Source organism: Amblyomma maculatum, chromosome 1, assembly GCF_055883805.1.
Source record: "Amblyomma maculatum isolate TAMU_Amacu chromosome 1, ASM5588380v1, whole genome shotgun sequence".
Classification (NCBI taxonomy): domain Eukaryota; kingdom Metazoa; phylum Arthropoda; class Arachnida; order Ixodida; family Ixodidae; genus Amblyomma; species Amblyomma maculatum.
Window position 1 is genome coordinate 84,304,436 of NC_139344.1, and position 21,047 is coordinate 84,325,482.

The window sequence follows — 21,047 nt, forward strand, 5'->3', positions numbered from 1 at the left end:
GATGTAATGCAGGAGGGGCCATTTCTGCATAATCAGTACCCAAACAGCAAATGCACCAGTTACCCTGGAGAACAGAAAACTGGGCAAGTTGGTTTGCGTACAAATGAGACATCGTTCAAAAGCGCTAGCAACACAGACAAGTAGGGCGTTCTCACTTCTACCCTGCTTGTCCTTGTTCACACTGTTAAACCACATCTCACTGGTACCAGCTACCCACTAGCCTTGCCATGAATGTACATCGAAATCTGTGCGAGCATTATATACTTGAATGCTGTACATTATCGAACTTGCCAACTACTGCTTGCAAGGTGATCCAGATAAACCTCATTATAGTACTACTTGTATTATTGGATGATATAGCTCGGCAGATTTTTGTGATGTTCTCTATAAATGGTACCTGCAATTGCTTCATGGCTGTCTAATAGTAGTTTAGGCAGTATGTGAGCCTCTTCAGTGTATCATTTTAACTCTATCCACTGTCCTCGTGTGGTTTCACTGCAAATGCATGCTTCTCCTGGGTTTTCACCTGTCCCCCTTTATACCTAGTGGCACGGGCAGAGGCATATTTTATATTTTTGGGTAGCCTCACCATAATATATGTCCCCCTTACGGAAGCAGCGACACACACCTGTGATCGATTTGAGCCAATTTTCTCAATAGCCAAATTTTCATGTTTTACAATGTGTGCCACATCTTGTCAAACAGGCAGGTTATGCAATCAGTAGTTGCATCTTTTTGAATATCAGTGGACATTTTTGGGTGTCTATTTCAGGTCAGCTTTTGTTTCCTTTTTTGTAAATGGCGTTGTTTACGAAGTGCCTTCTTTTATTATAATACAGCATTCATGTGCAGTCAATAGCCACTTGGAGAATCCTTTAGCTATGATTGGTGGTGGCAACTGAACCACGTTCACGTTGGCTGTCACAGATATACTGAAATGATAGCTTTTGCTCAGATGTACCATTTTCTGCGCAGCACAGCTGTTTTGCATGGAAGCCACCCTAGTTGCTGCCAAAGAAGGAAGCTTTAATTTGCACCTTTTTCGGTCAGCCACCTCATTTAAGTTGCGCAGCGTTATTTTTTCTCAAGTGACGAGACCAATTCCTTCTACAAGCACAGCTCCAAATACGACCACTTGCATGGTAATAGCAAATAACCTTTTCGTGCTGACAAAAACACCAAGATACTCTGACATTTGGCCACACAGGATTAAAACATTTTATGATTTGGAGAAGGTGGTAATTCATCCATCAAATAATACCACTTGCAAAAAATATACAGTACTTGCATCCTGAAAAAAAAGCCTGCCGAAATTTGGTGAAAACAAAAAATCCATGCCCTAGATACAACAGTTTGAAAGTAGTCTTGCATGCAAATATGCTTATCGAAATACTATTGGAATTTGGAAAACTAACAGAGGTTAAATGACTTAAGGGGACACTTAAGTCCATCTGAAGAGTGTTAAGTGTTGTTAGACAGTGACAATTAGAGCCACTAATTAGTGATTAACTACACAATGCTGTACTGTAATCTGCATACTATGTGAGGCATAGTGCTTTTACTAGGTCCCAGTTTATTCTCGCTGAACAAGCATCCGTTAGTGGCAAAGGGTTGGTGTGCCCAGGTCGTGGGCCAAGGGTCAGAGGTTCAATTCCAGCAAGTGAACCACACATTTTTCTTTTAAGCAACGCCACCATGTGCAACTTGATTAGAGCTCAACCCTCTTTTGGCAAAGTAGGATTTTTTAGCCGACACTAGGTTTTCCAAGACCATTAATGCTGTCATGTTAATAATGCAATTGTCGGACAGAAACTCAAATTGGAATAAATTTCAAAAACAGCTGCCACACCATTTCTGTGCTGTTGCTCCTAGTTGAGCGAGGGGGTGTGGCATCCATGTTCTGCATTAAGACTGCAGCGATGGAAATGCCACTCAACCACTGCAGTATGCAGAAAGCAATTTTTCTGACAAATTCATACTTATACGCATGTGTATTAGAGTACCTACTTAAGCCCCAAGTGGTTGGTTGTGGTGAACAGCATTAGGCTAGCAGATGACATTGACCAAGAAGTCTAGCCCGCCCCCCCCCCCCCCCCCTCAAGTCTTCAGAGGTGCGTGCAAGATGGCCGAAGAATGCCAGATAATACGAAATTCCAGTTTTTATTCTGACGGCAACACCTTCTCCCTTGCTTCCATACCTTTTCTCTTTGGTTCGAGTATACCTCCTACTCATTGCCAGCCAACAAGCAGTGGTGCACATTTTAAATGTAATGACCATTTTTAGTTGAAACTAGGAGTGCAAATATACTAGAATTTCTTTACACGATTTGAATGAAAATATGAAGAAAAAATACCTTTGAAACGGTGAACACCTGATCAGCATGAAAAAATTTCGTGGAAAGACAGGCATGTGTTGTTGGCCTTTTTTTTTTTTTTTCAATATAGTGAATGGTATCAGCAACAGATATTAATGCTAGACTGCCTTAGCACCATACAAAAACTGCATTAAAATGAGCAACACAATGAAGATACTGACAACTGCCAGCTAAAAATAACATGATAGGTAGTGTAAAACTTCAATTCAGACTTGAAAGCAAACTTCTACTCAATTATTGCTTACAGTAGAAATGATTCTCTGGCTGTTCCTGGTGATGTTGAAATTATCTTGCAGCAAAAGATGCACTCACTTAGATTAGTTTTAAGAATAGTTTCCTTGGTCAATTCAAACTCTTGACTTGCTTAAACACACACACTTGCGAAATCTGCTGGCAGTGGAGACATCTGTATTTTGTGTCCTACTCTGGCTTATAAAAGCTCCATTTTGTGTGAAAGTGGTCCTTTTACAATTAAGACATGGGGCATTCTTTGCATTCCTTTAAGGGACCATAAGAAGTACCCAGATTATGCAATGGTCAATTTAGCCCAACAAGCGGGATTTTCAAATGATCACTTTGCCTGTTACACCTTGAGTGGGCCCCACTTCAGGAGCACCATGCAAAATTCTGCAAGGAAGCTTCCCCCCCCCAATACAGTGAATTCTTGTTCACTTGGCCTCGAAGGGACCAGAAAAATATGTATGAATTAACCAAAGGCTCAAATTATCGTATGGGCCCAAACTGCTGAAAACCATTTACATCACAAATTTTGTCTGATGAACACCTGTACAATTATCTGCATTTGTGATTAAACCGGAAAATGTTTTTGTCCGGTTTCATCAAGTGCTTCACTTTATGCACACTGTCCGGAAGGGCTCCACTATTTTTTTTTTTGTTTTGAGTCCCTCTTCAAAAAACGGCCTCGTTGCTATCTGAAGATGCTTCACCACACAGCGTGGTAAATCGCTGCGGTAAAGCACGTAGTGCAATGGATTAGAAAATTTTCAGTGCATTCGGTACCATTTTAGAGAAATTCCAAATGTCAGTTTTTCAAATCTAATAACCACAATCAATTTATAATAATAATAATAACTGGTTCACAGGAAGGGAAAGGTGCAGATCTGTCGCACTTGTTTCTGTGGACACCTGAACCGTGCCGTAAGGGAAGGGTGCGCTGACATTGCACAGCACATGAACGCCTCTTCGTTTCACATCCATCGAAATGTCAATTTGTGCTCAAAACTTCGATTATATGCAGACCTCTAGATCCACATGGTGAATGTGTTGGAAAAAGCGAAATGGATGCTTTTCAGTGTTTTCTTGACATGCAAAGCTCCAGCTTTGGATATATTGCTCAGATATTGCGTTTGTGCCGTAGATAGATAATTTGACTGTGGTAAAACCACAATGCCTGGGCAAACTATCCAAAGACACATCTGAAATTTTGAATATTTTACAGATCCCTTGTTAAAAACAAATTGCCAAAAACGTTAATTGGTGCACTTTTTTCTTTTTAAACCAACAAGTCCAACACTTAGTAATAAGTGATGCATTGCACCACAAAATCCATAATTATGAACAAGTTGTGCTGGCTATGACAACAGGTAGTGAATCTCATTCAGAATGTGGCAGAGGAGAATTTCCCGTTTTCTGTAGTGTCTGGGCACTACCTGAAAAGAATTTGGAGAACCTCACTTTCTCCTTTTGATGCTTCCTGCAAAAAGCCAGCTCAGAGGTGTGCATAAACTATAGCATGAAAGCTCATGGACTATAGAGTAGATATCACTTCTGTTTGAAACATGTCCTCAAAATATGGCTTACTGACTGCATTCGATTTGGTTAGCACATGCAACCCATCGTAACCACCAGCAAACCAATAAACATCACCATGACAAAAACTGACTCATTCCTTTTCAGGCATTTATTCAAGGACATTAACCCACTTCTTACTTTGCAGGAGCTCATTATCACAGATGTATATAACAGCTTTCACGAGACCACGTAAGTGCTAGACTTTAGCCACTGGAATACAGTAGTGTTCCACAGTGTTTAGTTTATAAACCTCCTTATGCAACATTCATCAACGACATGGCAAAAAGACTGCTTACGTATACACAAGTTACTAGAAAAACGGGCAACACACAACAAAGACATTCTAGCAACATAGAAAAAAGTGAGGTGCTAGGCAAAGGAAATGGGCGACTTTGCAGCCAAGCACCATAAAACCATGGCTTTGTCCCTGCCCATGCCTCTCAGGGAGAAATCACATCTTCAAAAGTGGCCCAGGGTACCAGAGAAAACGATCTGCAATCTGCACGAAAGGTACGACGCAAAGCTGGCACAAGCGCATGAGACAAAATGAGGCTTCCATGCAACAAACTACCATTATAAAGTTATAGTAACCAAAATCAAGCTGAAAGATTTACAGGTACACGATATGACACTGCCAGTGCAGTCTTGTGGTTATATATATATATATATATATATATATATATATCGCTCAGCACTGTACACCACAACAATGGCTGCAGACTATGCGTGCATGCGGAGCATTGTTGCTTCACATCTGGTGGATCATGCCAATGCCGAGAACTACCTTGCATTGCGCGAGTTCACACCACAGCAGTGTTGGGCAGGTGCCCCCCCTGAGCCCTGCTACAAACTGTGCGTTGCTCCACCAGGACAGCTGTGGACCTCCCGAGTACCGACAGAGCAAGGTGCACAAAGTCGACTTCGTTTCCACAAGACCGAGCCGGGGCAGTGCAAGCTGCCAAGAAACCTGCACTGCCCACCTGCACAGCCAGTATTATGCGCAGTCTAAAAGCAAAGAGAGCAAGCGTGGCATCTTTGGTGCTGTGACTACTCTCTATACAAAGCAGTCGCTCCCATTGGCAGTTTTGCTTGTTTGGATAATGGTTGAAAATTATGTCCTTGCACGCGGGTGTAGTACAAACACACTAGTATGTGCACATACATCCCTCCTCCCCAAAATCTGCAAACTGCCCCTCAACAGCACACAGGAGAAACATGCCTGCATAGAGCACCCACATAGGCTGTGTACACTGGCCGCTGACAAACGCAGTATGTATACGGTGTCTGCGCGGGGGTAGTCTCTTGCCGTGATTAGCATTGCCACTAGGGTTAACGCAAATTGCACCCACCCATCGCACCACTGGTAAGGCGATCTTTGCCTTGCACTTTGCAACTGTGCACAGGTCAGGCATGGAAACAACACAGAACAAAACCGCGACGGGCAGGACAGGGTCAGAGGCCAAACCCCACTTGCATCGCGCTACGAAGTGACTTTGCCTTCCATCACTGCAAAGAAGAGTTGACCCGTGGGAGGAGGCCAGGGACATACGGTGGAAGACTACCGATGGCATTTTCTCCCGGCTGTACTCTCCCTAAAACAGCTGTTTCTAGCACAAAGAATGGCAACACAGTCCCAACAAATAAACGTGTAGCAGCAAGGTAACTTTTTTTTTTTTTTTTTTTTTCTCATCCAGCCCCTGCTTTCTCCATGGCACACCTTGGTTGACTACAGCATGTGGCTGATGTCCCAGATCTGTGAAAGAAAAGTGCATCACTTTTTTCACACCCTGGAATTTCATTCATTTTTAAACTACTGCACTTTCACCTCTATTAGAGTCCATTAAAGATCAGTGATGCAAGAAAGATGCAGTCGCATTAATGTTTTTTTTTGGTGGGGGAGAAGGGGGGCATAACAGCTGAGGGCACAGCCCATACAAATGCCTGTAAAGAAATTATTTTTAAAAGAATTTTTCTCATCCAAACTGTACACCTGGAAGGTAGCCGTTCATTAACAATTGGCAAATACTTTTCATAAGAGCTTGCAAAAGTATGTAGCATCACCTCGAAGCTGATGATGATGATGATGGATTTTAATGGCGCAAGGGCGACTCAGGCCAAAGAGCGCCAAACTCAAGGTTAATGGTGCACTCAAGTTTATATGATGGAATAGTTGTGATTTTTCTTGAAGGGATAAAAAACTGGTGTATAGGGCCTAAAAATGTATTCGCTCTGTGATATCGCTAAAAACAATGGTGTATAGGGCCTAAAATTCATTTGTGATATATAATGGATTCACAATGTATAAGTAGATGTATTAAAATATCTCATCCGTCCTCTCAAGGAGGAGCGGGCTGAGACCCACGTCGATAAAAAATTTCATGTAAAAAGCCTACTTGTGATAAAAATTTAAGCACCTGTTTTAAAGGAAACATTGGGTTGTCGCCAATAAAAATGGATGGGTGTGCAGGTATTTGATGAGTGAACAAGGAGGGAAAATGACGTCTTCTTTCTGGTTCCAGTTGTGCACATATGATTAAAACATGTATGACAGTGAGTCGATCACCACATCTCGAGCAGTGTGGTGCAGGAGAGTTGGTTAAAAGATATGTATGGGTTATGTATGTGTGGCCAATTCTCAGCCTGCACAGGGCTACTTCTTTAAATCTGTGTTGTTTTTCTGTGGTGTACCTGCCTATTTTTGCCTTTATTGTGTGTAGTTTATTTTCTGATGCTGCGTCCCATTCCTCTTGCCATTGTTGTCGAATCATGTTTTTTATGTGTGGTTTGAGGTCATGATAAGTTATCTTATCAATGTCTGTGTCATTTCGAAGGGCAGCTGAAGCAGCTAGCCTATCAGCTGCCTCATTACCAGGTATACAGCGGTGGCCTGGCACCCAACACAGTGTAATTTTAATTTCTTGTTCATGGGCAAACATAAGGGTGTTATAAAGAGAGTTCAGTACTGGGTTCTTATTTTGCCATTTCCAAAAGGATAGGGACTTTAAAACACTGAGGGAGTCTGTGTAGATGATCGACGTCTGTATTTTATTTTCTATAATGTGTCTCACAGCTAAAAGGATACCATTGCATTCAGCGGTAAATATACTAGTATTTCTGTTCAGGGTTTTTGACTGTGAAAACTGTGGCCCATGTGCTGCACAGGAGACTTGAGCAGACTTCGAAGCATCAGTGTAATATTCATCACAAGTGTACTTCTCCTGAAGTGACATGAAATGCTGCTGTATGGCAATAGGGGATGCATGTTTGCCCACTTCAAGAAACGACAGGTCGCAATTAACACCGTGCATTTCCCAAGGAGCAATTAGGTCTTTTATGGAAGTTGTATGAAGACTGGTAACCGAAACATTCAGATATTCAATGTGCGTGGCAACTCTGATTGGATATGGTGGTGTTAGAGATGGTTTTTTTGAGAAAAGTGCTGTGCCAGTTTTGTCAAGCAGGAGCCGACGACATGGATGGTCCAGTTGGCATAGTACCTTCATAGCATAAGTTAGAGAAGTAAATTGTCTCCTTCGTTGCAGTGACCATCGGTTCGCCTCGACATAGAGGCTAGCAATTGGGCTAGTTCGGAAAGCGCCTGTAGCGAGGCGAAGGCCGAGGTGGTGCACGGGATCGAGCAATTTTAGCGCAGAGGATGATGCTGACCCATAAACCATCGAGCAATAGTCAATGCGTGATAGAACTACACTATTCAGAAGGTTCAGAAGGCAGTCGCGGTCTGTGCCCCATGACCGGTGAGAGAGAATTTTTAGCAAATTCATCGCTTTGAGACACTTCAGTCGCAACTGTTTTATGTGGGGAATGAAGGAAAGTTTTTCGTCAACAACTACGCCAAGAAATTTATGTTCTTTTTTAAAGGCAAGGCTCTGGCCATTCAGTGTAATGTTGGGGTCAGGCCTGATGCCACGCTGCTTAGAGAAAAGTACACAAACACTCTTTCCAGAGTTAAATTTAAACCCATTGTCATCAGCCCACCTGGACAATTTGTTTACACCTAGCTGAATTTGTCGTTCACAGATGGCCAAGTTGCAAGATTTGAAGCTTATCTGGACGTCATCAACATATACAGAACAAGAAATAGTTTTTGGCAGCACGCTTTTTAAAGAGTTCATTTTGACTACAAAAAGTGTGCAACTGAGAACACCACCTTGAGGGACACCATTTTCTTGAATGTACTGCTTTGAATATGCATTGCCAACACGAACTTTGAAGGTCCGTTCAGACAAGTAACTTCGAATTGTGCTCAACATGTTTCCTGTGATGCCAAGAGAGAAGAGGTCGCGGATGATACCATAGCGCCAAGTGGTATCATATGCTTTTTCAAGATCGAAAAAGACAGATAAACAATGTTGTTTATGTGCAAAAGCATCCCTTGCATAAGACTCAAAGGCAATGAGCTGATCAGCTGTTGATCGCCCAGCTCTAAAACCAGCTTGGTTTTGATAAAGAAGACCATTGTATTCAAGGAAATGGAGAAGGCGACGATTTACCATTTTCTCAAAAAGCTTGCATAGACAGCTGGTTAGTGCGATAGGCCGATAACTAGCAGCAAGTGTGGGTTCTTTTCCGGGTTTTAATATTGGGATGATGATCGCTTCCTTCCATGCTTTAGGAAAGCGTCCTGTGGCCCATACTTTATTATACAGGTAGAGTAGGGTTTCAACAGTGTTCACATACAGATGCCTGAGCATTCCATATGTGATCCTGTCAGGACCTGGAGCTGTGTTACCACATGTGTCTAGTGCAATCTTCAGCTCCTGCATGGTGAATGGGCTATTGTATCCTCCTGAGGATGGCCTTTTATCATGTATGTGCTTCCTCTCCTCTCTTGCCTTGTGCTGCAAAAAGGAATCTGTATAGTGTGCTGAGCTGAATATGTATTCAAAGTGTTGCCCTAGTGTGTCTGCTTGATGTTCAAGAGAGTCACCACTGGTGCTGACAAGGGGCGTTGGGACTGTGCTATATCCTTTAAGTGCTCTTATCCTGTTGTGAACTTTGTGTGCGTCAGAATAGGAGTTCACTGAAGAAAGGAATGATGACCAGCTTTCTCGCTTGGAGATGCGTCGAATACGCCTGCCATTTGCCTTTGCACGCTTAAAGGCTATTAGGTTTTCGGCTGTGGGGTATCGGCGTAGTTTCGACCATGCCCTGTTTTGAGTTTCACGAGCAGTCTTACATTCTGCATTCCACCAGGGTCTTCGTTTATTTCGTGGCTTACTTGACGTCTGTGGAATGTATTTTTCTGCTGCCTCTATGATGTGCAGCGTGATTAAGCGTTGAGTTTCATCAACGCCTAAGTCAGTAACTGATGAACTGGCCAATGATGACTGTTCCCTGAACATCTTCCAGTTGGCTGCATTTTCTTTGAATTTTCTGGGATTCGACACATTTTCATTTCCGTTCCCAGTATATTTTATTAAGATCGGAAAATGGTCATTTCCGTATAGATTGTTAATGACAGTCCACTCTGTAGCTGCCAGGAACATCGAGGAGCCAATGGCTAGGTCTATGGATGTGTAAGAGTTATAAGCTATATTGTAGTAAGTTGGCTGTTTCGTGTTTAGTAAGCATGATCCCGAGGACAATAAGAATTTTTCGATTAGAACACCTCGGGAGTCCGTTCTTGTACATCCCCATAATGGGTGGTGAGCATTAAAGTCTCCGACCAGCAACCAAGGTTCCGGAAGTTGATCAATCAATTTTTCAAAACTTTCGCTACTTAGCTTATAAGTTGGAGCAATATACAGGGAACATACGGTTGTTATTTTGCCATAAACTAAGCTTCTGATTGCCACTGCCTCTAAGTCTGTGTTGAGTGAGATGTTTCGAGAGGGGATTGATTTTTGTGTTACAATGGCAACGCCACCAGAGGAGTGAGAGCTGCCTTGCCTGTCGTTCCTGAATACATTATATTGCTTAAGGAAATTTGAGTCTGCTGGTTTTAAATGGGTTTCTTGCAGACAAAGTATGTTTGGCTGATAGTCCGCAAGAATTTCATATATATCATCTAAATTTTTAAAGAGTCCTCGGCAGTTCCAATAAATGAGGAGCGCCATAATTAAAAGTTATTTAAGGGACAAGTTTAAATTTAGGTTTGTAGGTCCTTGGGACCTGTTATTGGGACTTTTCCCTTTCTTTTTCGCTCCAGTGAGCTTTGCCGCCTAGGCAGCTGGGGTGAAGAAGTTGTGTCCATCGCATCTTCAGATGCGGTGGACGACTGTGCAGAAAGCACAGGATTGTCAGTTTTAGGCCTCGACTCATGGGTCGAGGCCTTTGGGCCGGCTGACCTGGGGGTCCGCGCAGCCAGCTTTGCGGGTGGTGGTGGAGTAGCGCTAGCTGACTCCACCGAGGGCGCAGGTGGCGCTGCCCTGGAAGAACTGTGTGCTTCCTGGGCAGGTGCCAACGACCGCTGTGATGCCGCGCCCTGCTGCGTCACAACGGAGTAGTGTGGCTTTTGAGGGAGAGAAAGCCGCTTTCGTGCCTCTCCGTAAGATATGTTTTCGGTGACTTTCAGTGTAATTATTTCTTTTTCTTTTTTCCAGTATGGGCATGAGCGTGAATAAGCTGGGTGGTTACCTTCACAGTTTGAGCAGAGAAGCAGCTGTTCTTCGCAGTTGTCTGTAGGGTGTTCGTGCGAGGCACACTTTGCACATGTGAGTTGGCCACGGCAACTCTGAGAGCCATGGCCATATTTCTGACATTTGAAGCAGCGGCGTGGGTTAGGGATGTAGGGCCTCAGTTTTATCTTTGTGTAGCCTACTTCGACTGATTCTGGGAGAGTGCTTGCAGCAAAGGTGAGTACAATGTGCTTTGTTTCTATCTCTTTGTTATCTCGTCTGATCTTTATCCGGTAAACATCTGTGACATTTTGTTCCTTCAGGCCTTCAAGAAGTTCTTGTTCACTGACGTACCTAAGGTCATCATCAGAGATGACTCCTCGGGCAGTGTTTAGTGATCGGTGCGGGCTAATCTGTACCGGTATTTCTCCAAATGATTCGACTGCACTTAGCTTCTGATACTGATGGTTGTATATTAATTCTAGTAGCAGGTCACCGTTTCCAAGTTTCTTTATCTTATAGCCCTGGCCAATGGCCTCAGTCAACGTTCGAGAAACAACAAATGGGGACACAAGTCGTGCAGTGATTTCCTCGTGGTCACTGTGGACCACGTGGAAACGAGGAAAGTTGTTTATGTTCTTTGAGAAGAACATGGTGGTCTCGGTGCGCCCCCTTTTAGAAGGAGGACGATCGGGGTTAAGGTGTTTAGATGCCATAAAAAGTGTATTTTTCAGCTGCAGTGCCAGCCACCCACCATGGAGCCCAACGAGGGGACGGGACAGAAATTGTCTATTCCTGCCCACGCCAGCTGTACACCGCAACTATAACCCAATATGGCGTAACTCAGGGTAGCTAGCCACACAAGGTTAACCCTCGCCGCCTGGAAGTAGGAAGAAATGAAGAAGGTAAGAGAGGACAGGACAGTTCTAAGAAAGAAAATAGGAAAGTGAAAGATGGAGGGGAGAACAGGAAAAGGCGACTGCCGATTTCCCCCGGGTGGGTCAGCCCGGAGGTGTCGTCTATGGGAAGCGTGGGCCAAAGTGGTGTGTTGCCTCCGCCGAGGGGCCTTAAAGGTCCAAACACTCGGCATCGGCTCAACCACCAGGATCCCCTTTTCCCCAGACACGACGATGCCACGCACGGCTAAGCGTGGGTGCTCGGGGTCCGTGGTGTCGCACAAAACACACAAACACCTGCTTTAACAGGTGCCCCCTGCGGGGATCACCTCGAAGCTGATACGTCATAAAACTTAACTAGCAAATACTTTTCAGAAGAGTTTGCAAAAGTATGTAGCATCATCTCGAAGCCGATATCGTCATAAAACTTCTCAATAAATGTGTGCTGTGGTGCCGGACATACTTCCCACAACCTCACACAGGCACTTATCAGCTAGATATTTCTCCAAATTGGACAAGCTTTTCATGAAGCTAGTTTCATCCATGTTTCACACGGGGTGCGGATTATGTCTGCACTATAGTGAAATTTGCAAATGCTCAAGCAGATGTCTGTAGACAACCAACGCCACAAACATGGGGGGTGACCATGGACGCCGGGAGTATTGGTGGCACTGCTGTGTGCTATGGTGTACGGTTGCTTGTAAACATGCACTAGTTCAAGGTAGACATACTATACAGCTCTACATGGGAGGCAGTTCTCGAATGGCGTGATGAGTAAACCGTACACCATAGCACACAACAGTGCCACCAATACTCCCGGCGTCCATGGTCACCCCCCATGTTTGTGGCGTTGGTTGTCTACAAACATCTGCTTGAGCATTTGCAAATTTCACTATAGTGCAGACATAATCCGCACCCCGTGTGAAACATGGATGAAACGTGCATTCTACTTCCATCATTCTGTCCTCAAGAATTCAATGTAGCAATCGTTGCACGCGGGTGTCCTAACAACGCTTGTGTGGTGCACGAAATAACCAAATTGGAAATCGACTCACTGAAATGAGAGACGCCAGCCTCACCTTTATGATCCTATCTGTGCCTGTCGTTAAGAGATGGCCACGCGTCAGGTCCAAGTGCATGTGCACAATCGCGTGCTTCGCATCATGGAATGTGGCCATTGAGGTGCGACTGAAATTGAAAGTGGAGCCACACTTCACAATCTGCACATAGTGCTGTGCCAGTACGTAAACAGTACAAACCAAAAATGCTTATCTGTACACACTGTACACCACCATGGGTGGTGCCCAAAAATGACTGCTGCACACTTGTGCTTCTATTTGAAAAAAAAAAAAAGGCATAAACTTGTGGTAAATTCCAAGCCCATGATGCCAAATGAATTAATCCCATTGCTAAGATACTTTAAACCAGTTAAAATAACCACACAAGAACATTTGCATGCAGAGGTAAAAAGAGCAACCAATGAAGCCAAGCTTCATTGGCATACTACGAAAATATGATGCAGTCAAGCCTCGATATAATGAACATGGATATTATGAGATATTGGCAATATCGAACTCTTTTTAAGTACTCTTAATAAATGCGCGCAATTTTTTCTTTACATACTTATTTTTGATTTACAATGTACTGCAGGCCTTTTGATGGGCCCTAGCAGGAGGGGCAACAATAGTAATATTGTAACAAAACAAAAAAAATGCACACTGAACACAAAAGTGACAGCAGTCAGAAATAAAATAACTGAGCAAGTGCTGATAGAGCATCAATAAAGATCAAAATCAACGTTCATGAGCCTCCGCTATCGTCCAAACAAAAACAAAGATATCAACTTTTGAGTTTCCGTTGCAATCGCACGGAGGAATGAAATCACGAGGGAGATTTACCGCAAACCATGCATAGCAACGAAGGTCACAATCAGTTTTTTTTTCTGTAAGCAAAAGTAATATATAATGTACAACACAAACACATACTGTCCAGACAGATAAAAAATTTTCATCTAAATTTCGCATGTATTTTAAATGCACGGCACTCCATCTTGGTGTAAACACAAAAGGTGCCATGAGGGCAGCACGCCATACAAACGCGAGTGCTTGCACCTGACAGCACATCACATCATCCATGCACATCAGTGGTATGGATGGTGAACCACAATCAAGGCCTAAACACTGCACCAGAAAGTTGGCAGTGGAATCAACAGAAGACATCAAACTAGCTGTCATAACCAGCTCCTGGCCCACTTAGCCACATAATGCCTTTAACGAGTTATTCTCAGACTTTTGCTGTCACTTTTGCTGTCAGTACTCTGCAGATGCTTAGGCATTGATTCACTACTGCCACTTGTAGGCTTACTTTACTGCCTGCATGCTGTCCCACAAAGTACCTTTTTGTACCAGTATTCTGCCATCTGTGCAACAACACTGCTCTGTTTGTTCCAGCAGATCCATGATCCAGCCAAGTAAGCATTCAAATTGATCTCAAACTGATCTCAAATCAATGCAACCTATGTTCATACTAAGCCAGGAGAAAACCTTTTCCTAGGTGCATGTGTGTACTAAGTTGGCAACATTTTCAACAGAGATCTTAGAGAAAAATCAATCTGAAACCACTGTGGCAGGAGCGGAGAGCTCGCTAAAAATTTGCCTTTGCAGTGTCCGTCACAGCCCAAGGAAGTGCTTTGGGACAGGAAACCCTGTGCAGTGTTAGTTGCATGCACTACTGCGTAGATTCCAAAATAGTTATGTGATAACAGGAGGCCAAGGAAACTCACTCGTCATCTGTGATTACCACATGGCACTCGTCACAGACACGGACGTCAAACTCGTAGCCCATTATGGGTATACAGCTCCGGTTGGAGCTGCACTTGTCACAGACTGCCTTTCCACACTTGCGACAGTGGTGCTAGCGGGAGAGAAGAAACACAGGCACATCTTGTGAGTGGTGGTGTGTCAAACACGACTCTGTCACACCAACACAAGAGAGAGCACATACTTTCTCCACTCACTGTCACCTGGACGCGTCTACTTCTACATCAAGCACAAATGGCAGAGCCCCCTTCAGCATAAGTAACTTGACGCAGTGCCGATAAAGCATGTCAACAACCTTCCTTTGTGTTGTATACAAGACAGTGATAAGTAACTGCTGCAGCAGGAATTTCTGGTTCAAAAGAGAATGTGTGGCTAATTTATTACTGAACCATAAGAGGGGCACAAGGCAGTGAATGTGAACACTGTGCTTGCAAGCAACGCTACTGGACACAGGCAATGGTGCATTGTAATAGCTAGCAGCACACAAAAAAAAGTTCCAGCAGCGATCGACGAAAGGAGGGAACTTGAAAGTGACCTGTGACAGGAACATCAATAGGGAACCCAAGCAGAGAACCGTCTGTAGAGTCTGTGCAGCCTGCCCACATGGGAGCACGTGTCAGGCGCAGCAGTGCATGCACGCGGAGCATGACAAGGAGAATGAGGAGTAGGAAGAACAGTCACGTACAGACGCGTGCAAAGCCGGCGCTCTTCGCCAGTGGGGTTTCTCATTTTCGCTTTTTTCGGTTCCCTGGCTGGCAGAGAGGCTGGCTAGAAACATTTTTTTTTTATCGGTGCCTTCGAAAGCGAGCAATTATGATTAACTGACAGACTGTCATCACTGCACGCTGCTTCAGGTCCTGAAAATCAATCGCCGCGAACGTTGTTTTCAAAGGGCGCTTTTTAGCAGGCTCAGAGACAAAAAAAAATATATATACACTCAAACCTCGATATAACGGGCACTCATATAACGAATTATTGAATATATCTAACTCTTCCGAAATATTTTTGTCAAACACATGTATTTTTAACTTCCCATAGCAAACACGGTTCGGCATAAAACGGATATTACGAACTTCGCGACGCCAAGCACAACCTCACTTTAATAGCAGGAGGCAGGCTTCGTTGCACTACAAGCGTGTTGTGCGGCGCAGCAAACGTTCAGGACTACCTCGCAGGCGCTGACAGTGCCACAGATGCCACGACGGCATTGAGAGTTGACAGCTAAAGAAATCCATGGCCCCCGAGATCACCTCCACGCACAGGTGATCTCGGAGGCCATGAGAAATCGTTTGCATCTCACAATCGCTGACAGCGCCGCTTCAGCAGCGGCGCGATCGAATGTTGCTTTTGCCTTTTTGGTTTTTGCATCTTTCGCGTTTTTTGGTTTTAGTGTTAGCAGCGGCGTCGCGGCGTGGCAGACTCTGTATCGGTCGTTCGGTCGAGTGTGGTGCGCGGGTGTGCGTAGTGCTGTGATGGCGGTGAATGTGAAAAAAGAGCAGCACTGACGTTAAAGACCAAGCTCGAGATAAATCAGGGCCTTCAAGGCAGTTTACGGGAGGAGACTGATTGACACTCTTCTCGTGAAGCCTTGCTGGGAGCATTAAAGCGGCATGGGACAGCGTGAAAGGCGAAATGATTGCCAACTGCTTTCTGCACGCAGGTTTTGTTCCAGCATCAAGTGACGATGGGGACGATCCCGACGAAGCAGAAGCAGAGCTCCGCAAGCTCGATGAGGCCTGGAACGATTTTTCGCGTTATTTTGGTGACATGACCGCAACAATAAGGACTTTGTAGGCTACGATGACATCGCGGCGACCACGGCTGTACTGACGGACGCCGAAATCACTGTGGAAGTTTCTGACCATCCCGCAGACGTAGCTCAGGCTCACCCGGCAGACAATGAGAACATTCCGACTTCAGAAGAAGCGCTTGCTGCATTGGATTTACTGCGCTGCCACTGCAGTGCTATTGAGCAGTGGGTTCGCCCTTGTTGAGTGTTTGCAAACTGTGGAACAGGCCGTGATACGGAACGCGATCAACACAAAAAGAAGGCCGCGATAACACAGTTCTTTGCACGTAAATAAATGGACGTGACCCAAGTAGGCACCCTCCGAATTGCTGTGCCTTCTCAGATTGAATTTTGCTGCTCTTGCATGTATTTGCTACGAAATTTTATATTACGAATTATGGATAAAGCGAACTGTTTTCCGATTTTTTTAACTGTTCATTATAATGAAGTTTCACTGTATATATGAACGCAGACCTACTACACGAAGGCAAGATGCAAGCGACAGCTATTTTGGGCGACCCGAGGCGGCACCTCCTGTGTTGTTAAGGCATGGGAGAGCAAAGAATAATGCGGAAGGCCCAATGTCCCTGTCCATGCTGCTCAAAGAATGAAGGGTCCAGCCTTCTCGCGGAGAATCATTGATACTTGTGTACTAAGCAACGAGTGCTCCAGGCGCCGGTTGGGGAGTTTCCCTTCCCTTTGCGACTGCTCACTTGAAAGGAGCCATTCAACTCTTTGGGGACAGACGTTTTAGGCAATCCCCAACAAGGTCAACGAAACAAAACGTTGCCATCTATGATGGCCTATTTACTTCAGCAGGGTAACGATTACACAGGCGCCACAGTGCTTGTCTTCGGCTCATTTTTGACATGTTCCTTACAATGGCACAAAACATCACCTTACCCATTGGTTTCTGCCGACAGTGGCCAGAGAAAATTCGCTGCTGCGGTGCTGCTGTTCGAAATCAATGACCTATCTACCGTTAACGATCACTGGTTCCTAACAACCTGGGTCATTCACCGGAAGCTAAGGCATGCCATTCCTGCGGCAGTTTTCACTCTCTCCACGAGACGAACAGCGAGGAAATGCCCGACGACTTTCCATGCAGACGGAAACATCTCTCCAGGGAAACCTTTACCTTCTTTGGTCTAAAGCTACTCTGTGCAATCCCTAGTTCAGTAATCTCCTCGAGCGAGTGCGCAGTTTTGAGCTCCCGAAGCAGGATCGCACATGAGGATAGAACAATTCACATATCTGTTGTTTGAGGCCGACTCAGTTCCACGACGGGTGCTTTGGCACCGCCAGGGACAGAAAGCAGTGCAAGATATAAGTGGTACGAGATACTTTAACAAGAAGGGCCGACAACCACTTTTGTTTACCATACAAATCGTACGAGAAAGCACTCTGTACTTTAATTGTTTCTTTCTTGCCCCCTTTCTTTGAACGCGCCGGCGGCTGGAACGCAGCAGAAGGAGGAGACCAACAACCGCGTGCGCGCACGTAAACAAAAGCTCAAATGCAGCGCGGAGCAGATGAAGTGGCGGCGCTGCCCGGAGGTTTTGAAAAGGTTACAAGGTCGTCATATATCACAGGATAACTTATATCTAGTACAATGCAATGCAATAGTCACCAGTCTCTGCTAATAGCTGATAATTAGTTATTTTGTGACGAACACTTCAACTTTGGTCTACACTGTCAAGTCATATATCACGGCATGTACAACTCCAGTACACTAATTGCAGGTCTTAGTTAATAGCCGTTAATTGTGAATAACATTTTAACTTTAGGCTTCATTAAGTCATATCACGGGATAGCTTATATAAGTGTGACTGCAGCATTCTCTGCCGGCCTTTGTCTATAACCTCAATCAGCTAATTCTGATTAACGAAAATATGAGTCATGATACACAATTATGACAGAGTCATGAATACACAATGTTTTATTTAGACCACTCGTTACAGTATGCTACTCTGTTAAGTGCTGAGTCATGCTACCTTGCATTATGACTGTGAGTCACAAATTATTATGACTGAATTCCCCCTTTGTCCAAGTTCTCATTTTTCCAGTTATTTAAATTAATTGGTCAATTACACTAAATTTTAATGAGCATCATCAAGCATCCGCTTTTCACCCTGAGCATTCTGACACCTATGAAACCACATTACTAATTTTCACTTTTCAATTATTTCTATTCCTTAATTGATCAATTATATACTTAATTAGACTTTGCTTGGCTTTTCACACCTTTTAACCTCACTGTTTTGTAATTTTTCATTTTTAGTTATTTCTCTCAATCGATTGACCAATTATATGCTCCAAGTTTTTTAATTAGCATCATCAAGAATTGGCTTTACATTCTAAGCATTTTGATACCCTTGAACTCCCTTTTTTCTCCTTTTCATTTTTTTTAATTACACTCAAAATTTTCTAAATTAGCATCATCAAGCATTGGCTTTATATTGTGAGCATTTTAACACCTTTAAATCCCCCTTTTTCAGTTTTGTCCTGTTTTATTTCCTTAAATCATCAATCCTAGAACAACAAATTACCATATACGATTTTTATGCAGCCCCCAATTATTTCTGACACTTGCTGCAGACTACTACTACCTACTGCAGCTACTATTGCGCCAACGACTTTTCGTCTGAACGAGCTGTATAAGCTATCACTTAATATTCACTGCAGTGCGCAACTAAAATTTCACGCTATGAGCAATGAAGAAAAGGTCGGGCCGCCGCAATATACGAGCACCAACGCGCCAACTCTCTCCTGCATGAAGAGTGCCTGGCTAGCCCAGCCGCGTCAGTTCAGTTGGGGATCAAAATGGCGCCACTAGCTCAACTGGCAACACTGGTCTTTAGCGGGCGGTGGGAAGTGCCCCTTCAAAGGCTGGCACCGCCCTGAGCCGGGTGCCGCGGTGCAACATGAAGGCTCCCTAGCGCACAGAGTGGCGCTGCGCCTCCTGGCCCAAGTTGTCTCCCCTTACAGTAGAACCCTGCTGTTGCATTCCCAGGTGCTGCGTTTTCCTGGCTGCTACTTTCTTGTGGTCGAGTCCCGGCATGACTTCCATAAGGTTCCATGCAACAGAAACCTTGCTGTTACGTCATAACTTTGGGCATGTTCCCACATATTACGTCATGAACTGGCTCCCCAAGCGGGCCTAGGTGACAAGTGACGATGGCCATGCTTGCTTTTAAGGCAGCTTGATTTGGCTTAGCTTGGAACATCTAGCGGCCCGTGCACTGCATCAGGCAGAGGGCGTTGGGCAGGTTGCACCACCGTCAGCAGCAGCGATTTATTTTTTTTGTCATTACAGTAAAAGCTCGTTAATTCGACTCCCGTTACTTCGGAAAATCGGATAATTCGACCTTCATGCCTGGTCCCCAAAATTATGTATAGGAGTCTATGGGACGAAACTCTCGTTAATTTGGACGGATTTGACCGCACAACGGATAATTCGGACAACTTCGGGCAGCTACCGAGGCTCGAAAACGAAAATAAGACGAACGCGGCGCAATAGCGATACCCAAAAGCAGCATCGCCATGGACATCAATCAACTTTGCTCAACTTGTGGCCGGATGGGCGCTTTTTCTTGTTTTTTCACGAGTCGACGTTACTGGCGGTGCCATTTTGTCGTTTTGCTGCTGTCGGTGCGCTACGCTGTTGTATTGAAGACTGCTCGCTTTAGTGCGGCTCATTTTTTTTGCTTCTCTGTTGTGCGCTGGTATCACCGCACTCGCCCCCGATGACAACACCGGCGAAACGGCCGAAGAGCTACGAGGCCAAGGACGTTGCTACCAAAGTGGCAATTTTGCGGGCCCTTAAGAACGGGCTCTCCCGACAAGAAGCAATGAAAAAATATGACGTTAAAAGGAGTACTTTAAGCACATATGTAAAAAATGAAGAACAGATTCTTCAGGAGTTCGAAAGCGAGAAGTTCCAAGCGTCAAGAAAGCGTCTGCGAACAGCAGCTCATCCGGAGTTGGAAGAAGCCTTGCTTCGGTGGGTGGTCAACTCGTGTGATGCAAACCTCCCATTGAGTGGACCCCTCATCATGGCGCAAGCCAAGAGGTTTGCACTGATGATGCATATCGATGGATTAAAAGCGTCAGAAGGGTGGTGTGCGCGCTTTAGGGACAGACATGGTCTCATTTTCAAGACTGTGTGCGGCGAAAGAGGTGCCGTCAACGAAGATGTTGCCAACAACTGGAAGAACGCTCAGCTGCTGGAACATATCGCAGCATATGATCCAAATGACATTTTTAATGCTGATAAAACAGCACTTTTCTTTAAGCCATTGCCTGACAAGACTGTGACAATGAAAGGAGATCCCTGCATCAGAGGAAAAAGGAGTAAAGAACGAGTCACCGTTCTTTTAGCCACAAACATGACAGGGACAGAGCGCTTGCCGCTTGTTGTCATTGGAAAGGTACAAAAGCCACGGTGCTTTAAAAACGTGCCTGCTCTTCCGGTGGAGTACCGGGCTAATAAAAAGGCCTGGATGACATCGGAAATTCTTCGCGGCTGGATACAAAAGTTAGACCGACAGTTTTCCGCGAAGAACCGCAAGGTGTTAATTGTCCTTGACAACTGTAGTGCACATAACAGTGCCACCGGACTGAACAACACTGAAGTTGTTTTTTTGCCGCCCAACACTACATCGGCCCTCTAACCGATGGACCAAGGTATAATTCAGTATGTGAAGACTAAATACCGCAGGCGCGTGCTGGAACGCATGCTACTGTGCAATGAAGTCTGTAAGCAGTACGACGTGGAT

General features: G+C 44.6%; 1 protein-coding gene across 1 annotated transcript in view; it reads right to left on the reverse strand.

Moving 5' to 3' along the window:
- Positions 1 to 4,275: 4,275 nt before the first annotated feature.
- Positions 4,276 to 21,047, reverse strand: part of Wdfy2 (WD repeat and FYVE domain containing 2) — a 51,636-nt gene continuing 34,864 nt past the window's right edge. Inside the window, exons 11-13 of the mRNA XM_084588484.1 lie at positions 14,444 to 14,574; positions 12,741 to 12,849; positions 4,276 to 5,940 (exon numbers count right to left, since the gene is read on the reverse strand). Of these exons, the coding sequence (XP_084444610.1) occupies positions 5,914 to 5,940; positions 12,741 to 12,849; positions 14,444 to 14,574 (267 nt within the window). The 3' untranslated portion in view covers positions 4,276 to 5,913. The remainder of the gene's footprint in view (positions 5,941 to 12,740; positions 12,850 to 14,443; positions 14,575 to 21,047) is intronic.